Source organism: Budorcas taxicolor, chromosome 5, assembly GCF_023091745.1.
Source record: "Budorcas taxicolor isolate Tak-1 chromosome 5, Takin1.1, whole genome shotgun sequence".
Lineage (NCBI taxonomy): Eukaryota > Metazoa > Chordata > Mammalia > Artiodactyla > Bovidae > Budorcas > Budorcas taxicolor.
In genome coordinates, this window is record NC_068914.1 from 152683949 (window position 1) to 152708132 (window position 24184).

At 60.0% G+C, this 24184-nt stretch overlaps 1 protein-coding gene across 16 annotated transcripts in view; it reads right to left on the reverse strand.

The window, feature by feature from the left end:
* Positions 1 to 1119: 1119 nt before the first annotated feature.
* MICAL3 (microtubule associated monooxygenase, calponin and LIM domain containing 3) overlaps positions 1120 to 24184 on the reverse strand; it is a 144114-nt gene continuing 121049 nt past the window's right edge. For 10 of the 16 annotated variants that reach the window (XM_052639822.1, XM_052639817.1, XM_052639820.1 and 7 more), the window contains 12 exons: positions 22437 to 22550; positions 21878 to 22015; positions 21710 to 21792; positions 19262 to 20960; positions 18809 to 18903; positions 18064 to 18174; positions 16203 to 16296; positions 12118 to 12168; positions 5979 to 6044; positions 3967 to 4066; positions 3753 to 3826; positions 1120 to 3663 (listed from right to left, as the gene is read on the reverse strand). In XM_052639822.1, coding sequence (XP_052495782.1) covers positions 3479 to 3663; positions 3753 to 3826; positions 3967 to 4066; positions 5979 to 6044; positions 12118 to 12168; positions 16203 to 16296; positions 18064 to 18174; positions 18809 to 18903; positions 19262 to 20960; positions 21710 to 21792; positions 21878 to 22015; positions 22437 to 22550 — 2810 coding nt within the window. In that variant the 3' untranslated portion in view covers positions 1120 to 3478. Of the gene's footprint in view, positions 3664 to 3752; positions 3827 to 3966; positions 4067 to 5829; positions 6045 to 12117; positions 12169 to 16202; positions 16297 to 18063; positions 18175 to 18808; positions 18904 to 19261; positions 20961 to 21709; positions 21793 to 21877; positions 22016 to 22436; positions 22551 to 24184 lie in introns of those variants that run through there. The other 6 variants (XM_052639823.1, XM_052639818.1, XM_052639814.1 and 3 more) reach the window with 5 other exon arrangements.

Consider the following 24184-nt stretch of genomic DNA (forward strand, 5'->3'; position numbering starts at 1 on the left):
TGTGAACAGGTGCCTCCTCAGGCCCGCAGCATCTGGGGCTCCACTGCCAGGTGAAGTCCCAGCTGCCAGGCCACCTCGGGGAGGGGACATGGGAGGTGAGACTGCCACCAAACGCCACCTGCCAAGCCCGCAGCCACAGGCCACATGGGGGCCATGCTGGAGGCCCATGTGTCCTGCCCGGGCCCAGCTAACAGGATGGATGGCTTCCTCCCCCCTCACTGAGCGTCCCACAGGGACAGTCTTTTGGTCAGAGAGACAGCCCGTGTGTGCAGCTCCTATGACAGGGCCATGGGCACCAGGCTCTAGGTAGACTCGGAGCCACAGATGAGGTGGGTCCTCGCAGGGGAACGGTAGCAGCTCCAGGCGGCTTGCCCTCTGCTGTCAGCCTGAAGCCAGCACCGCCTCCTGCCACGTGGGCACCTATGAACCGCAGCCAAACCTGCTCATCTCCAGCTCTAACCAAGGGCCCTGAGGAACCAAAGGGGGTCAGCACAGCCCCTCCGCTGCAGGCATTGGCCCGACTCAGACCTCCTGCCCGACCCAGACCTCCTACCCAGAACCTCGGGCCACGCTCTCTTTTCTGCCCAACGCCCACACAGAGCCAGAGGCTCCAGGAAGCAGCTGCCTTGTTCAGTGCTGACCCACCCACTGCCACTGCTGAGGGCAGCCTGTGCCCTGGGGATTCACCAGGAGGAAGGAGGCGCCACACCCCTGTGGTCAGCACACCAAGGAGTGCACAGGGGCCAGGATGTTGGGCCTCTCCCAGCCCCTGCACTGCAAATGCACTTGGGGAGGTCAACACATCTCAATGACTTAGGCCTGGAGACTGCAGACCCTCCTGGCACCAGGCTGTAGGCCTCGGAGTCACCCTGACAAGGAGGACACTTTGCTGGCCCCACTCTGAAGGGCAACCTCGTACCCCCTGGTCTCTCCACACACCTGCTCAAGGGGTTTCAGTGGGTGACCAAGACAGGGTAATAGGACAAAAATAAAGCTGGCTGAAAAAGCACAAAGGGTGCACTCTTCAAACCCACAGGCACACTGTGGACACCACTCCTGAAGGGCAGTGCCCAGGGTCCTATCAACTTCAGGAGAGCGACTTAAGAAATACACTCTGCATTTCTTTTAGAAACTTTTATTGCGCATAAAATGGCCCATTCCCCTTTGTAGGTCAGTTGTTTCCACCTCTAAAAGTTGTTTTCTGTAAACTCCACTTTCTGCCCTACTGAAAAAAATCCTGCTCTTTGAAAAGATTGGGAATAGCCTCTCATCGCTGGTCAGGGCAGCTGGAGAATGGCTCCTGGGGCGAAGGCCAGAAGACACCGTGTGAGCAGGCTGGGCCCTTGGCCTTGGCCTGGGCTCGCTCACACCCAGCGCTGCAGCGGGAGACTTCCTGCAGCCCTGCCCGCATGGGGGTGCGACAGGAGCCGTGCGTTCCCAGAGCTGGAAACCGCAGCAGCCTGTCAGCAGGCACTACAACAACCTGCTCACTAGTGGTTATGAAACGGAGCGTTCAGAAAAAGTGCTCTACTGGAGCCTGAAGGCGCAGCGCTGCAGAAGGGAGCTGGGGAGTGTTTCTGAGCTTCTCTGCAGCTCTGGGCCTTCCCCATGTTGGCAGGCATGGTGCGCTTCCGTGGGGCGGTGCCACGTCCCTTCTGGCTACTTCATAAACACGTCCTTGTCCTGGGTGGGCAGGGGCTCGCGGGACGGGCCTGGCAGTCACGGTGCACTGGGTGGCGGGTGGGAAGGGCTGGCAAAGGCCACACAGGCGATGAATCCTGCCCCAAGCCCAGCTTTATCGGAAGGCTGGGGTTTAAAGGTGGAATCTAAGAGAACACCCTCTGCTCCCGTTAAGAAAGGAGAACAGAAATAGAGGCTCTGCTTCAACAAGCAGGAAGTGAGGGTCTGAGCCATGAGCCCCCTGGATTCCAGGGGGTGACAGATGACAGCTTTGGGACAGACTCAAGAAGACAGTTCTCTGCTCCTTTGCAGTGAGAATGTATGTGTTCAAGTTGAGGCACGATGTGGTTCCCCAAGGACGTTCCGAGGCTGGTGTGGATGCCCCTCATCCTGCCCTTGCAGCCTCCCTTTCCAGCATGTCCTGCTCCACCAGGTGGGCTGGAGGGCCTCAGGACAGGCCCGGCACCGACCGAGCTCCTCTGCAGAAGGACACGGCCGCCGCAGATTCTGACCACTCTGGGGGCTTGACACGGTCAGCCTCTGGCCGAACCGCGGCCCGAGCTGGCTCCATGGTGCTTCTCATTCCGTGCCTCCCCACGAAGAGGTGTTGAGCAGGGGGCTGGGCAGAGGCTGCCGTGTGTGTCTGTGTGTGTGTGTGTCTGTGTGTGTGTGTGTGTTTGTCTGTGCTGCCGTGTGTGTGTATGTGTGTGCTGCCGTGTGTGTCTCTGTGTGTGTGTGCGTGTGTGTGTGTGTGTGACTCCCCGACCAGCGTCCCATCTGTGTGCCGTCACCGCAGCTCCGGATGCTGGGTCCAGGCCTCACCAAGCAGGGTCCCTCACGCTGGTGCCGTGGCCTAAACCGTCTTCAGTCAACGTGGGAGATGAGACCTTGGCTCCAAAACGGGGAAAAACATGGGTCCTATGGACCCGGGATTTCAACAGGGAGGATTCCGAGCGGTACCTGGCCAGCAGCCTGGCCTCCAGCAGCTCAAGTACATCCTTGATGAGTGAGCGGTGCAGACACAGACCCCTGGGGCCAGGCACAGGGGACGGGAGCAGCGCACTGGGGCCCACACGGGGTCTCTCTGACAGGAAGGCTCTGGTCAGCCCCAGGAAGAAGGGGGTGATGAATGGAGGGGAGCGCGATCAGCTGGGACTCAGCTCCACGCCCCGACCCGGGTGCCGGGGCATCAGGGTCCCAGTAAAAATACAAAAGTGAAGCTGCTTCAAGTATAAAAAAATAAGTTAATTGACAAAGAGGGTCCCCAGAGGCTGCATCTCCCAGGCTGTCAGCCTCGTTTGGTGCAAGCACAGGAACCAGGCGTAGAGGACGGCCTCCCACCTGCTGTGAGGCGTCCATGACAAGGCCAGCCTGCTGGCGGGGCCAGAACTCGGGGCCCCGCCCGACCCCAAAGTCAGAATTTTCCAGTGTTGTGAATTAAAAGCAAAGGCAGCAGCCGCAGGGCACGGCCAGGAGGCCTGGGGTGTGGGCTGGGCTTCTCGTCCACTTCTGCATGGTGCCAGGGGAGCGTGGTCACTGCGTCTTCCCAGCACCTTCCCTGGGCACGCCCCCACAGTCTTGCGCTCTGGAGTGGGCGGGCAGGGGGCTTCCTCCAAGGAGGCTGAGCCGCTAGACAACCAGCTCCACCCAGGGCTCCCCACAGCTCGGATGCCTGAACCCTTCTCAGGAGCCATGTGGACCGGAGTGCAAACTCCCCGGAGGCGCCAGGCCCTCTCAGACCTGGGGTCCGGGAGGGGGATCTGGGCAGTGCGCAGACCGGCCAGGGCTGGGCGGGCGCTCACGACCAGTGCAGGCTGAAGCCCTTGGACAGCATGGCGGCCTCCAGGTCCTTGTCCTCCTCCTTCTCCCGCAGCCGCTGCTCCTCCAGCAGAGCCACCAGGGCGTCTCTCTGCTCCACCACCTCCAGCATCTCGTTCAGGATCCTCTTCTCCTCCGCCAGCTCCTCCTCCGTCTTCAGGTGATCTGGGCAGAACCACACCGGTGAGTCCTCCGCAGGGCGGAGGCGGGGGGGCCTGCCCCAACCGCCCCCAAGCCCGCCCCACACTGCCTACCTTCCACCGCCATCCGCTCGCGGAGCTCCTGCTGCAGCCGGCTCTGCCGGTCCTCCAGCTCCAGCTCCCGAGCACTGGGGGTTTGGGGGGGGAAGGGAAACCAGGAGCTGACTAGTGGGGGTGGCACAGCCCTCATCCCCCACACTAGGAGGGGCTGTGCCCCTACAGCAGGCCCTGGGCCCACGGCCCCCTCCACCCCTGCCCAGGAACTCACAAGATCATCAGCTCCGACTCGTAGCGCACCATAGCATTCTTCTCCTGCACCAGCTTGAACCACTCCTGCATCAGCTTGGGGTCGTCCTTCTTGCCCATGCCTGCCGAGAGAGGGCGTGTCGGGCCCGTGCTGCTGTCTCCCGCCAAGGACTGTCACACGGGGACAAAGGCGGAGGGCTGCCTGCCGCGCCCAGGTCAGGCCCAGGGTGCCTGGGGCCACAAGGGCGCCACGCTCCCCCGAGGGCAGCCTGCGCCTTCCTCTGTCCCCCTCGGCCGGCCCTCACCCCCCAGCGGCTCGCCTGGACCCTCCTGCTGGACCGCTTGCTTTCTCTGAGGGAGGTTCTCAGTGCTCTGCCCTCCTTTTCTCTCTTTTCCATTCATGTCACGTGTATTTGGGACTTGCTGGGTCCTAGGTCTCCCAGGTCCTAGGTCCTAGGAGACCAGTCTAATGAAGAGGCAGATGGCAGACGGGAAGCACACTCAGCCTTGCTTTCTGGGACACAGTGAGGGGCCAGCATTTCGCTGTGGCCACTGACCCAAGGCCGCCTCATTTCTGACATCCTGACCGGGGAGGTGCCTCTCTCAACCTTGTGGCCCCTCAGGCTCCTGACGAGTGCTCCCCACACCCCCTGCATGGCAGCACGGCCCCAGGAGGCGTGGGGGTGGGGGTCTCTCCCAGGGCAGGGAGACTATAGGTTCCCAGCTCTGATCCAAGGCCAGCCGCAGCTTCTGGGGCCACGGCCGCTCACACTCAGCTGCCTGTACCCCCTCGGCCAACACCCGTCTCCACCAGCAGTGGCCTGACCCCCTCTGGGCTCAGCTGCGGCAGGGGGAGGGAAGGAAGAGCCTTCCAAGGAGCCACACCACGGAGGGGACACCAGGAAGCCCACAGCCGTGGTGGGTCCCGCCCCGGTGCAGAAACCAGACTGTGGTGGCTCTTGGCTGTTTTCGGATTACAAGCCGCCCGCAGTCTCAGGGAAGCTGGGGGCTGTCTTCCTAGGGAACTACATGAGCACAGCCGGTACCTCTGCCACGGACACCATGTGCTCACGGGCCCTGAAGTCTGCTCACAGCTGAGCTAAGAGGTCTCTCTGAGCTTTGGGGGCATGGGTCAGAAGTCCTCTCCCAGGAAGATCAAACCCAGGGACCCGGCCTCCCACCCCATGCGAGGGCAGGGCACGTCTGCACTGCGCTGTCCTGGGCCCTGGCCACTGTGCAGCACGAGCTAAGTGCTGGGTCAGCTCTCCCTGTCCGCCCAGCAACTCGACTCTTTGGCTTTGAAAGCAGCCCCGTCCAGCTGTGCCGTTCCTTCCTGAGCAGCTCTGCATGGGGCACCCACGGGGCGTGGAGTGGGGGTCTTGGGTCGCCAGGACGCCTCCCTCACTGCTCGAGCCAGCTCCAGAAGGATGGCCGAGATGGACGTGGCTGGTGGCGGTCAGCGGGGAGCGAGCACCAGGGAGGGAAGAGGAAGGTTAGCGGGTTAGCAGGAGCCACACTCCCCGGCCCCGCCCGCATGCGGTCAACGACAATCACCACCACAACGGACTGCAAACCAGACAGTTAACACACACACTCAGCAAGACACAGGGAAAGAAGTCTGCCTTCAGTGCTTGTCTGGAAAGAACGGGGCATCTGTGTAGACCAGTCTTATAAGGACAGTATTCCTCGACTCCACCAGCACAAATCACTGCCCAAGGGGCGGGGGCTCCTTGCCCGCGTCCCAGGATGTGAGGCGGAAGGGCCTGACCATGAGCGGTGGCCTGGAACTGCGGTCACTGGAGCCTGAGCGGCCCGAGGGCTGGACCTGCTCCCTGGCTTCACCCCACTCCCCAGTCCCCCCGAGACAGTCGAAGGGATACTGTACCTTGCGAGGAACTGCCACATACTCAGGGGTTTGTAACGGGGCTACCAGGTGTCAGAGGAAGAAGAGAAAGAGCTAGGCTTCGGGTCCCTGCTTGACTAGTGTCGCTACGCCCCTGAGAGGCCGCGGGGAGGAGGTGGGGGTTACGTTACCTTCCTGGACACAGCAAGGGCAGAAGGAGAGAGGTCTACGCCGTGGAGTCCCGCCACTGGGCTCAACTTCAAAAAGGGCCAAACAAGGAGGAGGAGGAGACGAGACGGACAGAGAGGAGGAGGCATTCCGAAGTGGGGAGGGACAGGGAGAAGGTGAAGTGGACAAAAAGCATAAAAGTGAGAAAGGAACAACAGGAGGAAAGGAAAAAAAATACAAGAAATGGAAAAGCAGAAGCAAGGGAAACACAATCTACAAATGAGTTCAGTCCTTCCTTCATCCAGCACAGAAACTGGTCAGGAGCAGCCCTGGGCCCGGGCAGGCGGGCACTCTGTCCTCCTCAGGTCCTTGCTTGAGGGGGTGGGAAGCTAGGAATGACCACAGGGTGCCTTTGAGGCTTGGGGACTCTCCTTGAAAACACCCAATGTGGCAGCAGGCCTGCCTGAGTGAGAGTTCTCAAGATCACCATGTGGGAAAATCTAAGTGCTGGGGTTCTCCTGGTGTTGAACCCACGGAGGCAGCGCCCAGACTCTGATGGGCCCCTAGGGCCAACACCCGCCCTGCTCCGACCCTGAGCAAGGACTTGTCGGCCCAATGAGTTCCCCAGAGGCGGCCCCCGTCTGGATGAATCACCACCCCACTTCTGGCCGCGGAGAGCACTGACCACCCCTCTTCTGCCCCTTCTCCTCCTCCAAGGGTCAACACCACAGCGGGCACACTGCTATACTGTGGACAAGTCCAGAACTCACAGAGACAAAGCTGGGGCGTCATGGACGGGGTGACTGAGAGCAGACGGCGTGCAGGGGATGTGGCTAGACTCGGGGCCTGGGGCTCTCAAGGGAGGGGAACTGCTCAGCAAGGGACCATCACAGAACCACAGGCACACGCAGGAGCCACGGCCCCAGGGGTGGGGAGCAGGGGCTGGCCGTTAGAGACAGCCCTGTTTAGGTGAGCACGAGGGCCAAGCAGACGTGTGCTGACCGAGAGGCCCTTCACCTTGCAGCGGGGTGCGTGCAGGTGCCGTGTGACCTCTACAGGCTTTTGTGCATAAACCTGGTATCAGGCGAAACTTCAGGACTAAAGCAGACAGAGGCCGTGTAAGTGTGTGTGTGGTGGGTGTGCAGAGGCCGTGTGTATATGTGTGGTGGGTGTGGACAGAGGCCGTGTGTGTGTGTGGGGTGGGTGTGCAGAGGCCGTGTGTGGGTGTGATGGGTGTGGACAGAGGCCATGTGTGGGTGTGGTGGGTGTGCAGAGGCTGTGTGTGTGTGTGTGGTGGGTGTGGACAGAGGCCATGTGTGTGGTGGGTGTGTGTGTGCAGAGGCTGTGTTTGTGTGGTGGGTACGTGCAGAGGCTCTGTGTGTGTGTAAAGGCTGTGTGTGTGTGTAGGGTATGTGCAGAGGCTAAATGTGTGTGGTGGGTGTGTCAAAGGCCGTGTGTGTGTGGTGGGTGTGTGAAGGCTGTGTGTGTGTGGTGGGTGTGTAAAGGCTGTGTGTGTGTGGTGGGTGTGCGCAGAGGCTGTATGTGTGGTGCATGTGCAACAGTCACAGTGACCCAGTGTTCTGGACAGATGTGGCCATGACCAGCTGGTCACTGAGCCAAGCAAGAAGCTCCTTTCTTACAAACACCCTCGGCTTACACTCGTCTACCTCCAGCCTTCTCTGTCTCAAGATTGGTGCTCAGACACCTGCACACACCCTCAAACGATAGGGTCCCCACCTCTGCTGCCCCCTGGGACAGATGTTACACACAAAAGGCTGTGGAGACAGTGGAACAGCATCTGTGCTCATCAGCAAGGTCAGGGACTCAACACAGTCACACGCATCCAAACAAGGAAGCCTGTGCCTGCAGGTGCAGCGAGACCGCACTTCCCCTTCCAGACATCACGGAACACAGCTTTAGACCCTTTTATGCAGAGCATGTCTCAGACGCCCTCCTGTACAGAAGAAGACAGGGTAAGACCACAGAACAGGACTCAGGACAGAAATCTGGAGGGGCTCCCCGGTGACAACGGGCAGTGCAGACACGAAAGGGCCAGAGCCCCGAAGAGTGGGCTGTGACGCTCTTCCTTACCCTTCCTGAGTGCGCTGCTGTTTGCACAGTGTATACTTTATAATCAGAAAACCAACCAATAAATACTGTTTTAAGAAGAAGACAAACCAACCAAACAAGGTGAGTTTCCACCCCAGACCTGAACCTGATGTGAGTGTGCAAGGGAGGCACAGAGGTGCAGTTTGGAGCTAACCTCGCCTCGTCTGGAGATGTGAGAGACACAGATGCGGTTCACCCGCGGGAGGCACAGAGTGATCGACCCTCTCACAGCAAACAGAAGTCGCTTACGTTAGTCTCGTCGGGGACGCACTCCTGTTTGCGCATCACTCGCAGACCCCAGTCACCACCCCGAGCGCCCACAGCCCGCGGCCCTAAGGGCGTGACAGTCGCCAGCACCCTCCCTCCCCGACAACGGGGCAGGCCTCCAGTCAAGAGTTTGAAATCCCATGGATTCCAGAGGGCTGTGTGCAGTGAGTGTGAGAGTGTGTCAGAAATCAAAACACAGGCACATGGGTGGTCTCATCGAGCCCCAGCACTGGCCCCAGCGGCTGCCTGGATAGTATCGGCAGCTCTGCCATCCAAGGAGGGCCTCGAGGCTCGGGGTCAACCGTGCACACCCTGGCCAGGATCTGCCTCGCTCCCCTACCCAGTGCAGAGGGCCTTCCTTCGGGAAGCAAACCCGACAAAGGGAGGCAGCCCAAGGACAGGGCGGGCGCCAGGCCTGGAAGGGTCACCACGCCGCCCCTCCCCGCCGAATGGAGAGGCCCAGAGAGGGTGAGTGGCAGGGCTGGGGACACAAAGCGGCCTGAAGCCAGTCTCATCTCCCCGCTCAGGGTCGCTCTGACACCACCTTGCCTCTTTCGTGACCTGGGGCCGGCAGGACCCCACGGGCTGTGGACAGCGGGCAGTCATGGCCAGCCTGGTGGCAATTCCTCGCCTCCGCTCGTTCTTTCTATGCTTCCATCTCTCCCATTTCTTCATACAGGCATTGTCCGAAGCACTGCACCCTCCCTCCCAACCCGCAGCCTCACTCCAGGGACCCTCAGGGTAGCTAGAACGCTATGGCTGGTTTGCAAGCCGCATGGCGGCGTGCTGCATCTGACGTGATAGAAGGTTCTCCCTGACAGGCCTGCCTACAAGCACAGAGCTGGGGAGATGCCTTATTGGGAAACTCAGTATGAGGCAAACCTCTAGACTGGGGGGAAATGAAGAGGGAAAAGCCCATGAAAACTGAGCTCTAACAAACACACACAGGCTGGGACATGCCCCCACACACATGTGCACACATGTACACAGACTGAGACACCCACATGTACACACATACACACAGGCTGGGACATGCGCACGCACACACATGTGCACACATGCACACAGACTGAGACACCCATGTGTACACGCACACACACAGGCTGGGACATGCACACACACGGGCTGGGACACACACACACACACACACAGGAATGCTGGGCAATCTCGAGGACTGAAATTTCCTAAAAGCAGAACCAAGCCAGGCTCATGCTCAGACGAACAGACCAGCCAACAATCTGCCAGCATCAACTCAGGGGGGCGGACCACACAGGAAGGCTCAGAGCAGGGTGGGCAGGTGGGGGGCTTCCCCACCTCCCATCACAAGCCATGGCAAAAAATGAAGACCCCCTCCCCAGTCCCTTGTGCCATTTCTAAACCGTTCATGCTCTTTCCATTTCCCCTGGAGATGTACAAATCAAGAGGTGAAGTCTGGAAACCGGAAACTGGGTGTAAATATTTCTAATTCAAAGTTCTCCGGAAGAGATGCAGTCTTCTCCAAGACGTCCAAGTCTCCACCCCGGTCTAGAGCAACAAGACTGGGGGCTGGGCAGCGGGACCCTATCTCTGTCCTTTAATGGGTCCTCTGCAATCACAAGGTGTACCTCTGTGAAGAGGAGGCTTGGTACTCTCTGGCTCAAAAGGAGACTTTCAACAGGTCTGGAGCCTTTAAAAGTCGGCTGAGAGCCACTCTAAGACCCCAGGGGGGCATGACAGTGCGACAGGCAGGGGCTGGGCAGGGACTTCAGCCTGGACTTCTCCCTCTCACCTCACAGGAAGCACAATTGGTGCTGGGTTCCTGTGGCCCTTTGGGGATGCAACCTGGTGGGCTATAGTCCACGTGGCCACAAAGAGTTGGCTACAGCTGAGCAACTGCAGTAGACAAGTGATCAGGCTCTACATCTCAGGCTCCAGATTTCAAGAGGGTAAAATTCCACCAAATAATGAGATTGCCAAGTGCTCCGCGGAGGAGACATCAGCAGGAACTGAAGTGGGAGCTGCCTCTGACATCTACCTTCTCCTCCCAGACTTGCAGCCGCCACGTGAGGATGGAGCCCCTAGAGCCACAGCGGGCTGATGGGTGAGGACCCCAGTCAGGCAGCAGGCGTTTATAATTCAGAGATACACTGAGCTCCTCTTTCTACATATTTCACTCTCCCCTGGAACTTCTTGGAATTCTAAATCCAGAAGGCTGGAAGCTGGAATCCAGGGAACAGAAATGGAAATAGCCAGCATCTTATCACTCAAGCATCAGGAGTGGAGGGAACAGAACTGGCCACACGGGGTCATCAGTGTGGCTGCCGTTCTCAAGCTGGAAGGGGAGGCTGAATGCAATTTCAAAGAAATAGGTTTGACAGTCCTTCCCAGGAGACTTTGAATTAAACAAAACAATTGAGATTCATTTGGAATTGACACAGACGTTCCCAGAGGTGTCAGGAGGAGGCAGAAAGTGAGCCCAGGACATTAGTCAGGGTAGGATCTGTTAGCCGGGGTGTAAGCATGAGCCCTTTTACAGCACCAATGGCTATGGGGTGGCAGCACCTGGACACTGGAAGCTCAGGCCCTGGAGGGCCGTGTAGAGGGTGGACCCGGACACCCGGGGCCAGAGGGAAGGCCAGGACACCCACCCTAAGAAGGCTGGAAGCCTCCTTCCTGGTGTAGCCTCTCTAAGACCAGGGCTCTATCTTGAGTTGCAATTACAATCATGCTTGGTTTTTAAATGAATGGGCGAGGAAGAGACTCTCTTAGAAGAATGGAATTACGGTAAAAAAAAATGAGAGAGAAAGATCTTGCCTGCTCTTCCGTTCTGAGACCACTTTCAGGCACGGAGCCTGCCTGGGCGACAGAGGTCTGACCGCCTGACCAGGATGAAGGACTCCAAGAAAGCGCTGGGCCTAGGAGCCCCGGGGGTAGCCACTGGCGCAGCTCCTGGCACAAGGGCAGCCGTCCAGGAGAGTCACCACCCAGGTCTAGAGGCGACACTCCTGCCTGGGTGCTTCTCCGGTCCAACACGAATGGTGAGCCTTGTACGGCAAGACACCCACAGACTGGACTCCTCTAAGGCAGTGGTTCTACTGTAGAAGTGGCCTGGGACGCTTGCTAAAGCAGGTGACCAGGCCTCACCTCCAGGGTCCCTGACTCAGAAGGTCAGGGATGACAGTGGGAGCAGGGGGTGAGACTCTGCAGTTCTAACAGGCCCAGGCTGGAGGCTTGGAGGCTGCAGGGACCACACACATGGGACCAGCCTCGACTTCTCCTGAGTTTGGTGAAAAGGGGACACAGTAATCCCAGGACAGAGTGGCAGTGGGGGGCATTCTCAGAAGCCTCCCCAGGGTACCTGGACCTTTCAGGTCAGCATGACCATGCACTGACAGAGGCTATGGGCGTCCTGCGGGAGGTGTGAGGGAGGGGGCTTGGAGAGGTAGTGGTGGAGCATATGCGTGCTTGCCTGAGTGTGTATGTGCACGCACACGTGTTGCTACCATCAAACGACCCAACGGTGTCTGGGGCTGGGACGCAGATCGGATCAGAGGGTGATGCTGCGGCTGGTGAACCTCTAAATTTACAGAGAATTAAAATACCCCAACAGCAAGGGTTGTCTCAGGTCTCTCCCAGCACGCACATATGGGCGAGGCTGAGTCAGCACACTGCTCCGTTTGAGCTGGAAAAGGGCCTGTGCTTTACCATCCGGTTATGGTTATCAGGCTGACTTCTTGCTGTTTGTGAGCGGGGGCAGGGGGTGGGGGAGTCAGCAGGGTTAGTTCTGTGACAGGTCTGCATACATACCACCCAGATGCAAGTCGATGAGGTCAGTGTAATAAGACTCTCCCCAATAGTCTACAACAAGGAATCGGGGAAGCGTTATTGGATCAGGTAACCCTCTGGCCCCCCAGTCCCTGGCAGTCAAGGGCGTGAAGCATAAGAAACACCCAGGGAGGCAGCAGAAAGCATGCGTTTCCCCCAGGCACCCCCACAAACATGCTTCAGCCACAGGCCTCCTGGTGCCAGGGGTGGTCCCAAACACCAAGGCGGGAGGTGGGCGGATGGAGGCGGGCAGTGTGTAGCCAACCAGCAGCTGGGACAGGGCCTTGGCTCTGCTGGAGATCCTGCTGGGATTCAACCTCATCTAATTCAGACTTAGAAAATGTGAGGGGCAGGTCAAAGGCTATGGACTTCCCTAGTTTTGCAGTTGATCAGAAGCCCCAGACTAAGAGGCTGAAGGCCAGACGTGAACGCCTAAAGAGGCTGTGTTAGCCCTCAGCTCGCCTCTCCACACTGACCCCAAGCGGAGCAGAACCACATCTGCTAAATGGGTCTGAGTGAAGGAGGCCCTGTGGTCCTCAAGGTCACCAGGCCCCCAGAGAGCAGAAAACAGTGGCACCTCGCTCCTCAGCTGCCCGCCAGCACTCCTATTCGTCACAGCGCGGCGAGGGTGACCCCAGGACCATGACAAATGCAAGTGAAGTCAGCTGCAGCTCACCGCCCTTTCCTCCTCATCTCACAACCCAACAGCTGGTCCCAGCAGCCTCCAGTTCCACACGAGGGCTCCCCCTGGGGGACATAAGACACCAGAATGCTGAACGAGGCTGTCCCAGTAGGTTCCAAAAACAAAGAGGGCTTCCCAGCTGCTCCAGACCACACACCTCAGGAATCTCCGTCTTCTCTGAGGCTCTGACCCCAGACCTGCTGTCTGGATGCACGTGAGCCTTCTCTGGAGGGCAGCTCGGCCACCACTGACACCTCAGAGAATCCATGGACTGAGACCGAATGGCCGGTTCAGGAGAGGAGCTGACCGGTGCTGCTCAGCCCACAAGGCCTCCTCAAGGGCTCAGCCACCAGCAAGCACACCAGCAAGAGGAAAGGGACACGAAGCCCAAGAGAAGACGATGTCGCCAGGTGGGAACACAACCCAGGAAGTGAGGTGCTTGAAATGAAGAAAGCAAAGCTCCGGGTTCCTGTGTCCAGCTACTCCATCCTGTTTCCGAAATGCATTGTGGGAATTTCCCAACAGAGGTACCACTGCCTGTGTATGAATCGGAGACGCACATTTGGACAGAAGTGCTGGAAAGTCTTACTCAGTGGACTCTGGATCAGAACTCTCGTTTTCACCCTGCTCTCTGGAATGCCCGGGCTCTGCAGGTGGTGTTCTGGGCTCTCCCAATACCTGACTCACAACTACTTCTAATTCAGCAATAAATTTCAATAGGACACACCACGTTCCAATCTGCGATCCACCAGCTTGTGACCCATGGAAGCCCATCACCACATTGGCCCATGCTGTCAGGTCAACTTGCTTCTGTGGGGCCCCAGGACCACCAGGCTTCCTCGGCCCTGTGTGTGTGAGCGTCCGTCCAGCCTGTTAGGACACTTCATTCATCGACCTAAGTCCTAGCCTGTGAGCAGTCTCACGCAGGGAACTCACCTCTCAAAGCATCCTACCAGCTGACCATCCTGGCGCAGGGTGACCCTCCAGGCGCAGGGTGACCCTCCAGGCGCAGGCTGACCCTCCAGGAGCAGGGTGACCCTCCAGGCACAGGCTGACCCTCCAGGTGTAGGCTGACCCTCCTGGCACAGAGTGAACCTCCAGGCGCAGGCTGACCCTCCAGGAGCAGGGTGACCCTCCAGGTATAGGCTGACCCTCCTGGCACAGAGTGAACCTCCAGGAGCAGGGTGACCCTCCAGGCGCAGGCTGACCCTCCAGGCGCAGGCTGACCCTCCAGGAGCAGGGTGACCCTCCAGGTGTAGGCTGATCCTTCTGGCGCAGAGTGAACCTCCAGGTGCAGGGTGACCCTCCAGGTGCAGGGTGATCCTCCAGGCACAGGCTGGCCCTCCGGGTGACACGACACACAGTACAGCTGGCTCTTGGTTCACTGCACGTTTGGGAGCATATATCTGAGGTCTGTTCTTCACCAGGAACCTAAACTGCAGTTGGATCCGTAGCGATTCTGCTGCCACAGCAGCTCCGACTTTAAGCTTCAGACTCCTAGACCGTTCTCACTGTGCACACACTGAATTCCCATGGCTGTACATGACCTGCTTCCATTTATAATCACCACCTCTGCACACCGGGGTGCCCACCCTGCAACCAGGGCTGGACTGGACACTGAGGTTCTTAGCCTTGCAGTTCTCTACCACAACCTGCATTTTCCAATCTGTGTTCATTCACATTTAAAAGTAACTTTTTTTCTTTTTCACTTTAAACTTGAAACCGTAATTTATCTTGTAAAAAAGGGGTTCTGCTGCTGATAAAACAGCTTGAAAACCACTGCTGACACAGATGAAATTCTGGTTGTATATGTTTGCAAAGAGGTAATTATCTAAACAACTAGAAAGAGGAATTTCAGCAAAATCCCAGACCAGTCTCCAGTGGGCCCTTTCCTCTGGCCCCTTGGCAGGCAGCAGCCTGATAAGCAAATGCCGAGGGGCCGTCAAGGACACACCATGGGTGGCCAGCAGGGCCATGAGTGCCGTGGGGAACATCCGCTAGGACGAGGTCCCTTTGAGGGACCACTTTCCACCATGGCAGGAAGGATCCGAGGGCCCAGGGCCCTCCTAGCACCCTCAGCCAGCAGAGACAGCAGCAAGGGCAGGGCAGCAGGTCCCCATTCACACCAGGTACAGGACAGCTCCCTCCAGGCGGTCAAGGCTTGACTGAGGAGGCCGGGTCAGGGCATGCAGCGTGGGGGTCACTGCCCGTGCACCTGAGCCCCCACTCGGGTGCACTCCTGGACACAGGGTCCAGTTTTCACTCTGGTGGCACAGAGTCCAGGATCAGGCAAGACCAAGAAGTTACAGCTCATCTTTCTGCCTCATCCCCTCTTCACCTGAAGGTCACCCTGTGTCGACCGCTGGCTGTATTCCGTGCAGGAAGGCCCTGAACAGGACACTTCCTTTGCGCCTGCCTGGCTCCACACCGAGCGCCGGCCTCCAGAACCCCAGAGACGCGTCCTGACGCCAGATGCTCGCTCGGAGGCCAGCCGTCGGTCAGTCTTCCAGCAAGATCAGAGGCAGCGATGGCTGTACTGGTAGCCACCTCTTCCTGCTGCTTCTTTGGTCTATCCTCAGCCCACCTGCCCGGAGACTCACTCCACCCAACCCTGGAGCACAACCACGACAGCACCTGTCTTCACTGCAGGCTGCATGAGCCCGTTCTGACCCTGGTTGCAGTGCTCTCCACAAAAGGGTGGAGGCTCCAGCCTCGGGGATGCTGGGGAATGCAGGGGAGAGTCCCTCGAGTGGGGGTGGGGTTGCAGTGGGGCCGGTCCAAGGGTTCAAGGTCCTGAACCAAGAGGCCACCCTGGGCACTGGGTGCCTCCTTGCTTTCTCTGCAGGCTCTGAGGAGAGTGGTTTGACCGCACAGGCCCCATGGTCTGCCCCAGCACACGGCCCTCACAGGCTCCTCCCAGGCTCTGCTCTGCTCAGCTCTGCCCCAAGTAACAGCCTCTAGGACAGAGCCTGGTCCACCCTGGGGCGTCTGTGATGCCACCCTCAGCAGGGCCTGTGGGGGTTGGGGGGCTGCACGTGTAGTTCTGTGATGGCCCCTTGTGCACAGCCTGCCCTGCTCCCAGCCACTGTCTTCTTGGGGAGATGATGGGGAGGAGAGAGAAGGGGAAGCCCAGGGCATCACCAGCAGACATGGGGGACGAGGGCAGGGCGAGCCCTGAGACGAGGGGTGGGGGCCAGGCTCGGGGAGCCCAGATGCATAGGCCTTTCTCCTCCTTTGCTTCACAGGAAGCCCCAGGTCCCAGTGACGAGGGGACCAGAGAATCCTGCTGGAGACCCACTGACTCCGAGCGAGGGTGGGAGCTAGCCTCCCGTGGGGGGTGGGATGGGGCTTTCCTGAGGACCCTGTCCTCTAAGCCCAGCGGTACCTGCTTCCCCGCGCAGCGCCTTCTCCACGGCGACTCCCCTCTCCTCCAGCTGCCGCTGCTTTTCCTCCACCTGCTCCAGCTGCCGCTGGATGATCTGTAGGCAACACACGGTGAGTGTGAGGGGGAGGGGAGGACACACACCACTGTGGGGAGGACAGTGTGGCGGGGGCGGGGTGGACACTGTGAGGGGGGAGGGAGAGGGGAGGACACACGTTGGGTGGGGGAGGACACTGTGAGGGGGAAGGGGAGGACAGTGTGGGGGGAGGGGAGGACACTGTGAGGGGGAGGGGTGGACAGTGTGGGGGGAGGGGAGGACACTGAGGGGGAGGGGGAGGGGAGGACACAGTGTGAGGGGGAGGGGAGGACAGTGAGGGGGAAGGGGAGGACATGGGGGAGGAGGAGGGGAGGACACTGTGCATGTGAGGGGGAGGGGTGGACACTGTGAGGGGGTAGGGGTGGACGCAGTGTGAGAGGGAGGGGGAGGGGAGGACACACTGTCCACGTGAGGGGGAGGGGTGGACGCAGCATGAGAGGGAGGAAGGGGAGGACACACAGAGTGAGGGAAGAGGGCAGGGGAGGGGAGGGGAGGAAGCAGGGGGTGAACTCTCAGGCAGCCAGGATGCTGGGATCTGGGCAGGTGTCCGGGGCACACAGAGAGGCTGAGAATGCTCCAACAGGCTTCCTAACAGTCTGGAAAACCTGCTTCTATAAGATTAAAAAATACCCAGCACAGACTTGCAGTTGCCAAGGCAGTGGGGAGTAAAGAGGGAAGGACTGGGAATTTGGAGTAAGAGGTGCAAACTATTATATATAGGATGGACATAACAAGAGCCTACTGTACAGACACGGAACTGTAGCCAATCTTCTGGGATAAACCCTCATGGAAAAGATTAAAAAAGAAAAAGAATGTCCATGTGTGTGTAACTGAGTCACTCTGCTGTGCAGCGGAAATTGGCAGAACGCTGTAAATCAACTACACCTCAGTTAGGGCTTCCAAGGGGGCACTACTGGTGAAGAACGTGCTTGTCAGTGCAAGAGCCATAATGAGACACAGGTTTGATCCCTGGGTCAGGAAGATCCCCTGAGGGAGGGTATGGCAATCCACTCCAGTACTCTTGCCTGGAGAATCCCATGGACAGAAGAATCTGGCTACAGGCCATAGGGTCGAAAAGAGTGAGACAAGACTGAAGCAACTTAGCACACAAGCATACTTCAATTAAAGAAAAAACACCAGCAACCACGTAGCTGGATGGACCAGCCACACTGCGAGGAACAAGGTTTCCGGGGGACACTGGACCCCTGGAAGGACCTTGCACCCAGAAGCCACATCTGTTGTTATTTAGTTGCTAAGTTGCATCTGAATCTTTGTGACCCTATGGACTATAGTAGCCAGACTCCTCTGTCCATAGGATTTTCCAGGCAATTCTGGAGTGGGCTGCCATTTCCTTTTCCAGGGGATCTTCCCAGCCTAGGAATTGAACTCGTGTCTTGTGCGTGGGCAGGCAGATTCCTTACCACTGAGCCACCAGGGAATAATTTACATTAGAAAGTTATTTTTTGTTAAAAGGAAAAAACAAACATCAGAAGGCCTGGGCCTGAGAACACTGCCAACCTGTAAACCCAGCTGCGTCAAAGGCCAGCCGGTCACAGAGGTTGGACTGGCTGGTGGTTATTCCAGAGCTGGGAAACTGGGAGACTCCAAGCTGGGCATCTCCCTTTCCACCAACAGCTGCCCCCAAGTGAGGCTTCTGCAGCTGCATCGAGCCAGAGGTGCAGGCCAGGGGACAGTGGCTCCGCTCCGCCTCCTCTCCTGCCCTTGTGTGGATGCGGACAGCAGGCTGGGAGGCTGTGCTGCCCTTACCTGGGCACGGTGTAGCCGTTTCAGCTCCTCCTGCTTGGCCTGCCTCCGAGCTGCCTTCTGCACACGCCGGGTCAGCTTGGCGTTCAGCTCCTCCTCCGTGTAAGTTCTCGGCTGGAGGGGACAAGAGGGTTTCCTTGGTCAGTGGCTGGCTGGGCCAGTGTGCACAGATGCCCAGTCCTTGTCCTTGCAGGAGCCCCACGGGGCAGGGATGGAGGCCAGCTGCACACTGACTGCTGGGCAGTTAGGACGTGGGACAGCCTTTACTGTGGAGACCACCATCCTAGTTTCCCACATAAGGACATCTGCTTTCTTAAGACTCTGGAGGTAAACGTGGTCACATGTTGTCCCCAAGCCTCTGGCTTGTAGGGGAAATGCAAAGAAGGAAAAAGAAAAGCCAGGAAAAAGTAAATTACTTTTCTGTTTGGAATCAAAAGCCCGTTTCTTCGGATGAACACTACTTCCGAAGCTCCTGGAGGAAGTCTTGCCTGAAGTAAACAGGTGCTTCTATTCGAATGAAGCCACACTAACTGATGCAGCTGGAAGAAGGGCACAGGGGAACTGGACGGACTAGGGGGTCTACGCACCAAGAGGAAGGGGGACGTGCTCCGGCAGGGCAACATTTGCTCCTGCAAAGGTGTGCCTCGCAGGCACAGTGAGTGCGGGTGCAGGGGGTGACCACTGGGCTGGCTGGGGTCCAGGAGGGGGCGCTGAACAAGGGACAGAGTCACGGCCACGGCCCGCCCACCTCTTTTCTGGACTTCTGGGAGGTCCGCTCGAGGACGTCATCGCTGGAGAGGTCCGAGTCCTCCGAGCAGCTCAGCTGGCGCCGGGTCCGCAGCTCTGGGGGCAGGGCCGAGCAGATAGTGGGAAGTGAGGTGTGGTTCTCCCCAGTTTGGTTCCGTCCCCGCACCCGGAGCCACAGGCCTGGATGCTGACACGCACCCAGGCAGGAGCCCACATGCACCAACAGGCCATGTCCAGCTGCAGCGCCTTCCCTAGGGGGCACATCCACCCCGTGGCCCCTGCCCAGCCATTGACTTGTTTTGGAATGTCCTCAGTTTAGCTGCCTCCTCCCTGGAAACCCCAGGGGAGGCAGGGTGGCATAGGCAGAGGGTCTTCAGAGGGAACCGTGGGGACGGGAGAGCCTGCACCCCAAGCTGTGCCCAAGGCGGGGGTGGGGCTGCATGCACTACCGAACCTGCTCTTGAGATGGGAGATGCCCTGGGCTTGCCGGCCTCCACTGTGGTCCCGCTGGAAGGGGTGCTGGGGCAGGACCGGCCATCGCTCTTTTTTTTCTTGTCCTTCCTGTACCCAGAGAAGACGGACTTCCACAGAGACCTGGGCTTGGCGGCCACTTCCTCCAGAGTGCCGGGGCTGGGCCTCTCCAGCGGCCGGCCCTCGCCTTTGGGCTTCTTCTCTTTCTTGCTTCTCCGAGGAGAGAAGAGGGACGACCTCTTCTTGCTCTTCCCGCTGGAACCCTCTGATGAGGTGACCGAGCCGTCCGGACCCCCTGAGTCCGAGGGAGGGGATAGCACCTCCTCACTCGTGGCTTCGTGCCTCGGGGCAAGCTCCTCGGGGCCCTTGGAGGTCACGGCAGCAGCTCTGCGGGGTGCAGGGGTCCTGGGGGCTGCAGCTGCTATGTCCATCTCCTTCATCCTGCTCAGCTGCCGGGCCATGGCGTCCCTCAGTGCCTGGCTCCGCACTGACTTCTCCCGGGCCCGCATGCGCTCAGCCGCCAGCTCCTTGGCCTCGGCCGAGACCAGCGGCAGCCCCCTCTTCTGCAGTGGGACCCCACTCTCCAGCCCCCGGCCATTCTCCGGAGCCAAGGGCTGCTTGCGGTGGGGCCAGTGGGAGGGGGGTGTGAAGAAGGTCTCCTGCAGACTTGAGTCCTCTGTGCGGTCGTCACACGTGTTGTCGTCATACGTGTCCTCCACGTCGTCCGCAAAAGGGATCTCATCCACGCTCTCCACGAAAGACTTCCGCGCCTCCTCCTGAGGGGGCTGGGCGGGCTCCCGCGGGGGCCTCACACCGACAGCCGGGGGTGGGGGCGCCGAGGCCACAGGCTGCCCTGCCAGGGCTGGCTTCCTGTGAAGGGTAGCGGGCTCCTCGTCAGGTGGCGGGGGCGGTGGGCTGGAAGGGGGCGTGAGCATGGTGGAGTCAGAGGTGTTGAAGCTCTGGCTGCCCGGCGTCCTGGTGCGGGAGGAGCTGCCCTGCAGGCCCAGCCCCGAGCTGCTGGACAGGTCTCTGTGCTCCTCCCGGGGGCCCTTTGGCTCCCTGTCGGGTGGGGACACAGGGGTGGGCGGGCAGGGCTGGGCCCCCTCGGCCTCAGGGAGCCCCAGCTTCCTGGGGACAGGCGGGGGTTTTAGGAGCCGGAGCCCCTCGCTCTGGGGGCCCTTCTCTGCTGGATAGGCCTTCAGGGGTGGGGACTGGAAGGCGGGCTCAGACCCCGGGCTCCGGCGCACAGGCGTGAGCCCCAGGCTGCGGCGGATCTCAGCACTCTTCATCCAGAACTCGGCCACCAGGTCGCTGCGTTTCAGGGCCTCGTCCCCAGGGAGGGGGCTACCCAGTGTATCCTTGGTGACCCCTTGGTTCTTCACAGGGAGGGGGGCCAGAGGGGTGGAGGTTCTGGCCGGCACGGGCTGGGAGCGGATGGGGGACAGGGTGGGGGACGGCACGGTGGCCTCAGGGGACGGCTGAGGCTGGGAGCAGATGGGCAGTTGGGTAGGCGGAGACTGGCGCTGGGGGCTGGCAGGTGAGGGCGGCGTCCTGGCTTCAGGCTGCGATCGGATGGGAGGGTGAGCTTCGGGCTCCGCTGGCGGGGTCGAGGGCTCCAGCAGAGGGCTCTCGGTGGGTGACCCTACCCCAGCGGCCACAGCGGCAAGGGAGGGACGGGAGCTCTGTGGGAAAGCAAGGTGACAGGAGGCACTCAGAAGGCAGGGCTGTGACAGGCGTGCTCTCCCACCGAGGGCCTGAGCTTCCTGAAACAGCCTCTCCACCCTCGGGGCCACAGTCGAGGGCCAGCAGGACACGCCCTCTTCCGCCCTGTTCAGCCCCGGAGCCCCTAACCCAAGGCACACGGCAGCTTCCAGGTTGGGCTCATCCCAAGTGCACCTTGCTCTTCTGGCCCTGAAATGACACCAGCCAAAAGACGCCACGACCCACCCCAGCCTGCCAGGGTCTCTGAGGTGAGGTGGGAAACAGCATCAGTTACACTCTGCCTCCAGGCACTCGTTCTGACCACGCCTGGGCTCATCTCAAGGGAAATCACCCAAGTCACCTGGCTCCTCAGGACCCAAAGAGCAAATCAAGTACCCCCCGGGCTCCAGCTCTGGTCTCCCTGCAGATGTCTCCCCTAAAGCCTGCTCCGCAGGGATCAGTGTTGCTATCTATTTAGGGAGCGCCTTGCACTGTGTGGTGTGAACACCCCTGGTAACCCAGACATGCATTTTTAATTCAGAAAAGCATAGTCATTTGAACATAACACTGAGAAGAAACAAGTCTGTTACTCAAACCAGTGATTCCACAAATCCTGCTGTTTCAGCATGCTGTGGGACCAGGACACAGTGGGCCAGACGGGGCCGGAGCCCCAGCCACTCCTGCTTCCAACAGCCCTGTAAGCACCGGAGGCAGTGGGTTGAACCCTTACCTGTGCCCCGGGGCTGCGGGCTGGGGAGGACAGGCCCGTGGGCTCCTCGGGGGACCGGGTGGGGCTGGAGACTCGGGAGGGACCTGAAAAAACAAGAGGCAGGATTTGCAAGAGGAACCACCCTATCTGGCTGGACGGGGAGCCCATGGGAAGGGGCTGCACACAGACCTCTCTCTGGGTGCCCTGCTGAGGCCAGCGGTGGCTCCTCCTCGCCGTCAGACACCCTCAGCTCCAGCTCTGCTCCCACCACTGGCCGGTGCAGCTCCGTGTCAGCCTCGGACGGGATGTCGTCCGACCAGTGCTGATCTGGCCGAGGGAAGTAGCAGCACAGCCCCCCAGTGAGGCCGTGCTCCCCCCAGGCACCTCCCTGCTTGGAGGCCAGCTGCCAGGACATCCGTGGCAGCGTGCATCCCGTCCCGGCCTGGCCCTGCCCGCTGGTCCCCTGCTCCCCAGACTGCCCATATCATCTCACTGTTCCAGCCTCCAGAGGCAGCGGCTGCCTTAGAGGCCCTGTAGGAAGTCCCACATCTGCTCGGTTTCTCCCCATAACTGAATGAACACAGCCCCTGTCCACCGGAAGGGGAGTGGGGGTGAAAGGGCAGGCATTCAGGTCGGTGCAGAGCAAGGAAGGAACCACGAGCCCTCACGGCCACTCCTTCAAGCGCCTCGATTTCACTTTAATGTGCGGTTCCGCCTTCCCCGAGCTCAGAGCTCTGCGGCCCCGTACCGTCGTCCAGCTCGGCGCCAGTGTCCCCCGCGTTTCCATTCTCCACTGCCTCCCCTTCGATCTCTGCTGGTTCCGAGTCCACGTCTCCCTCCAGGTCATCCTCATCGAACGGGACTGTAAGGCAGAAATGTCAAAGGAAGGACAAAGAGAGAGATGGACAGACACACTGGCAGTGGGGACGGACAGTGGCACTGGGTTCTCAGGGCTGTCCACGGGCAGACCACAGGGAGAAGGGAGAGGGCTGGCTGGGCGGGAGTCAGAGGGCTGGGAGCTGAGAGCAGGGCGGGAGCCGGGCTGGGCCTCCTGAGTACACGGACCCGGCCAAGCAGGAGGGGAGGAGCGGCCTGGGCCGGCCAGCTTTCCTCTTTCTCCAGCAGCTGCTGTGAGAGCCTGTCTGAGAAGAATGGGGGGCGGCAGGGGGAAAACGCTGCTTCTCAGGCCCAGGTCGGCAGGTGCCCAGCACACGTGGCAGCCAGGACCTGCGCTGACCACTGGACCCTTGAGGAACAGGATGAGGGGCCATGGCCAGCCCTGCCTCTCAGGGAGGGGACCAAGTCCAGGCAGCAGGGCAATCCGTTCGCAGCTGCACCACTCAGCCCGGATCAGGGCTGTGTGCAGGGCTCTGATGGCTGGGCAGGGCTGTAGCCTCGCTTGGAGAACTCAGACACGTCTCTTTCAGCACACGGGAGAGTGGGGAGGGACATGTAAAGGTCCTTTCTGGACCCAAGACCAGCCTCTCAGTACCACAGGATGGGACAAAGTGTGATTTCTCCCGAGGAAGCAGCCCACACTCACACACACTCATACCGGCCCCCACCCCTGCAAACAAAGCGCTCAGACCAGCGTCCAGGCAAGAGACGGCCAGCCGCTGAGCAACAGATAGCCAGTGGGAAGCCGCCCAGGATGCCAGGCTGGGAGTGCCTACACTGCCGGGACCTACTTCCCTCTTGCCGAGGTGCCTGGAGGCTCTTTTCAGGGTCTCCTGACCTGCAAGTACCTGGGCCCGAGGGTCCAGCCTTGCAAAAACCCGAGGCCAGGCCACGGGGCCACGACCCGCAGGGACCAGCAGCCCAGCCTCTCGAAGCTGCATCCCCCGTGGCCAGGATGTACAGTGACCAGCGGTGACCAAGAGCGGCCATGGGGTTAGAGTGGAAGGAAGCCAGGGACAAGAGACAGCCGTGACGGCCACTGGCGGTGGGCCCCTCTAGGAGCTGGGCCTGCAGCTCGTGGCCCGGGGCCCTGGTGTTTTAAACACTTCATTAAGCCGTGACTTGCTTTCACCACCTCTTCCATGCACTCAGCGTATTAGAACAAGGTGATGACATACACCCACTCCACAGAGTGCTAGAAAAATCCATCTGGAGTGGGTGAGGTGGGGAGGGCCGTGGGAGCTGGGAGCCCCACACAGCTCCTTCTGAGCAGCCACAGAGCTGGTGGGGCCTGAACTCTGTCCTGTGATAATGGCACTTCTGGGAAAACCCTGGGGAAGCCCCTCGGTTACTCCCACCGACTGAGACGCCCATGTGCTCACAGTGCTGCTGGGCACTCACCAAACACGAGGGGAGGGCCTCCCGAGGCAAGCAACCCTCCCGCCCCACGCTGCCTGTGGGACAGCGAGCTGGCCGCTGCAGGGCACCCTTTCAGAGAGGATGTGACGGGGACAGAACCCGGGCCCGCCACACAGAAGGTGCCCCCCGCCCCCAAGCCCACACGTGTGCTCGAATCTGTCTGTGAGCGGCCGGGCATCA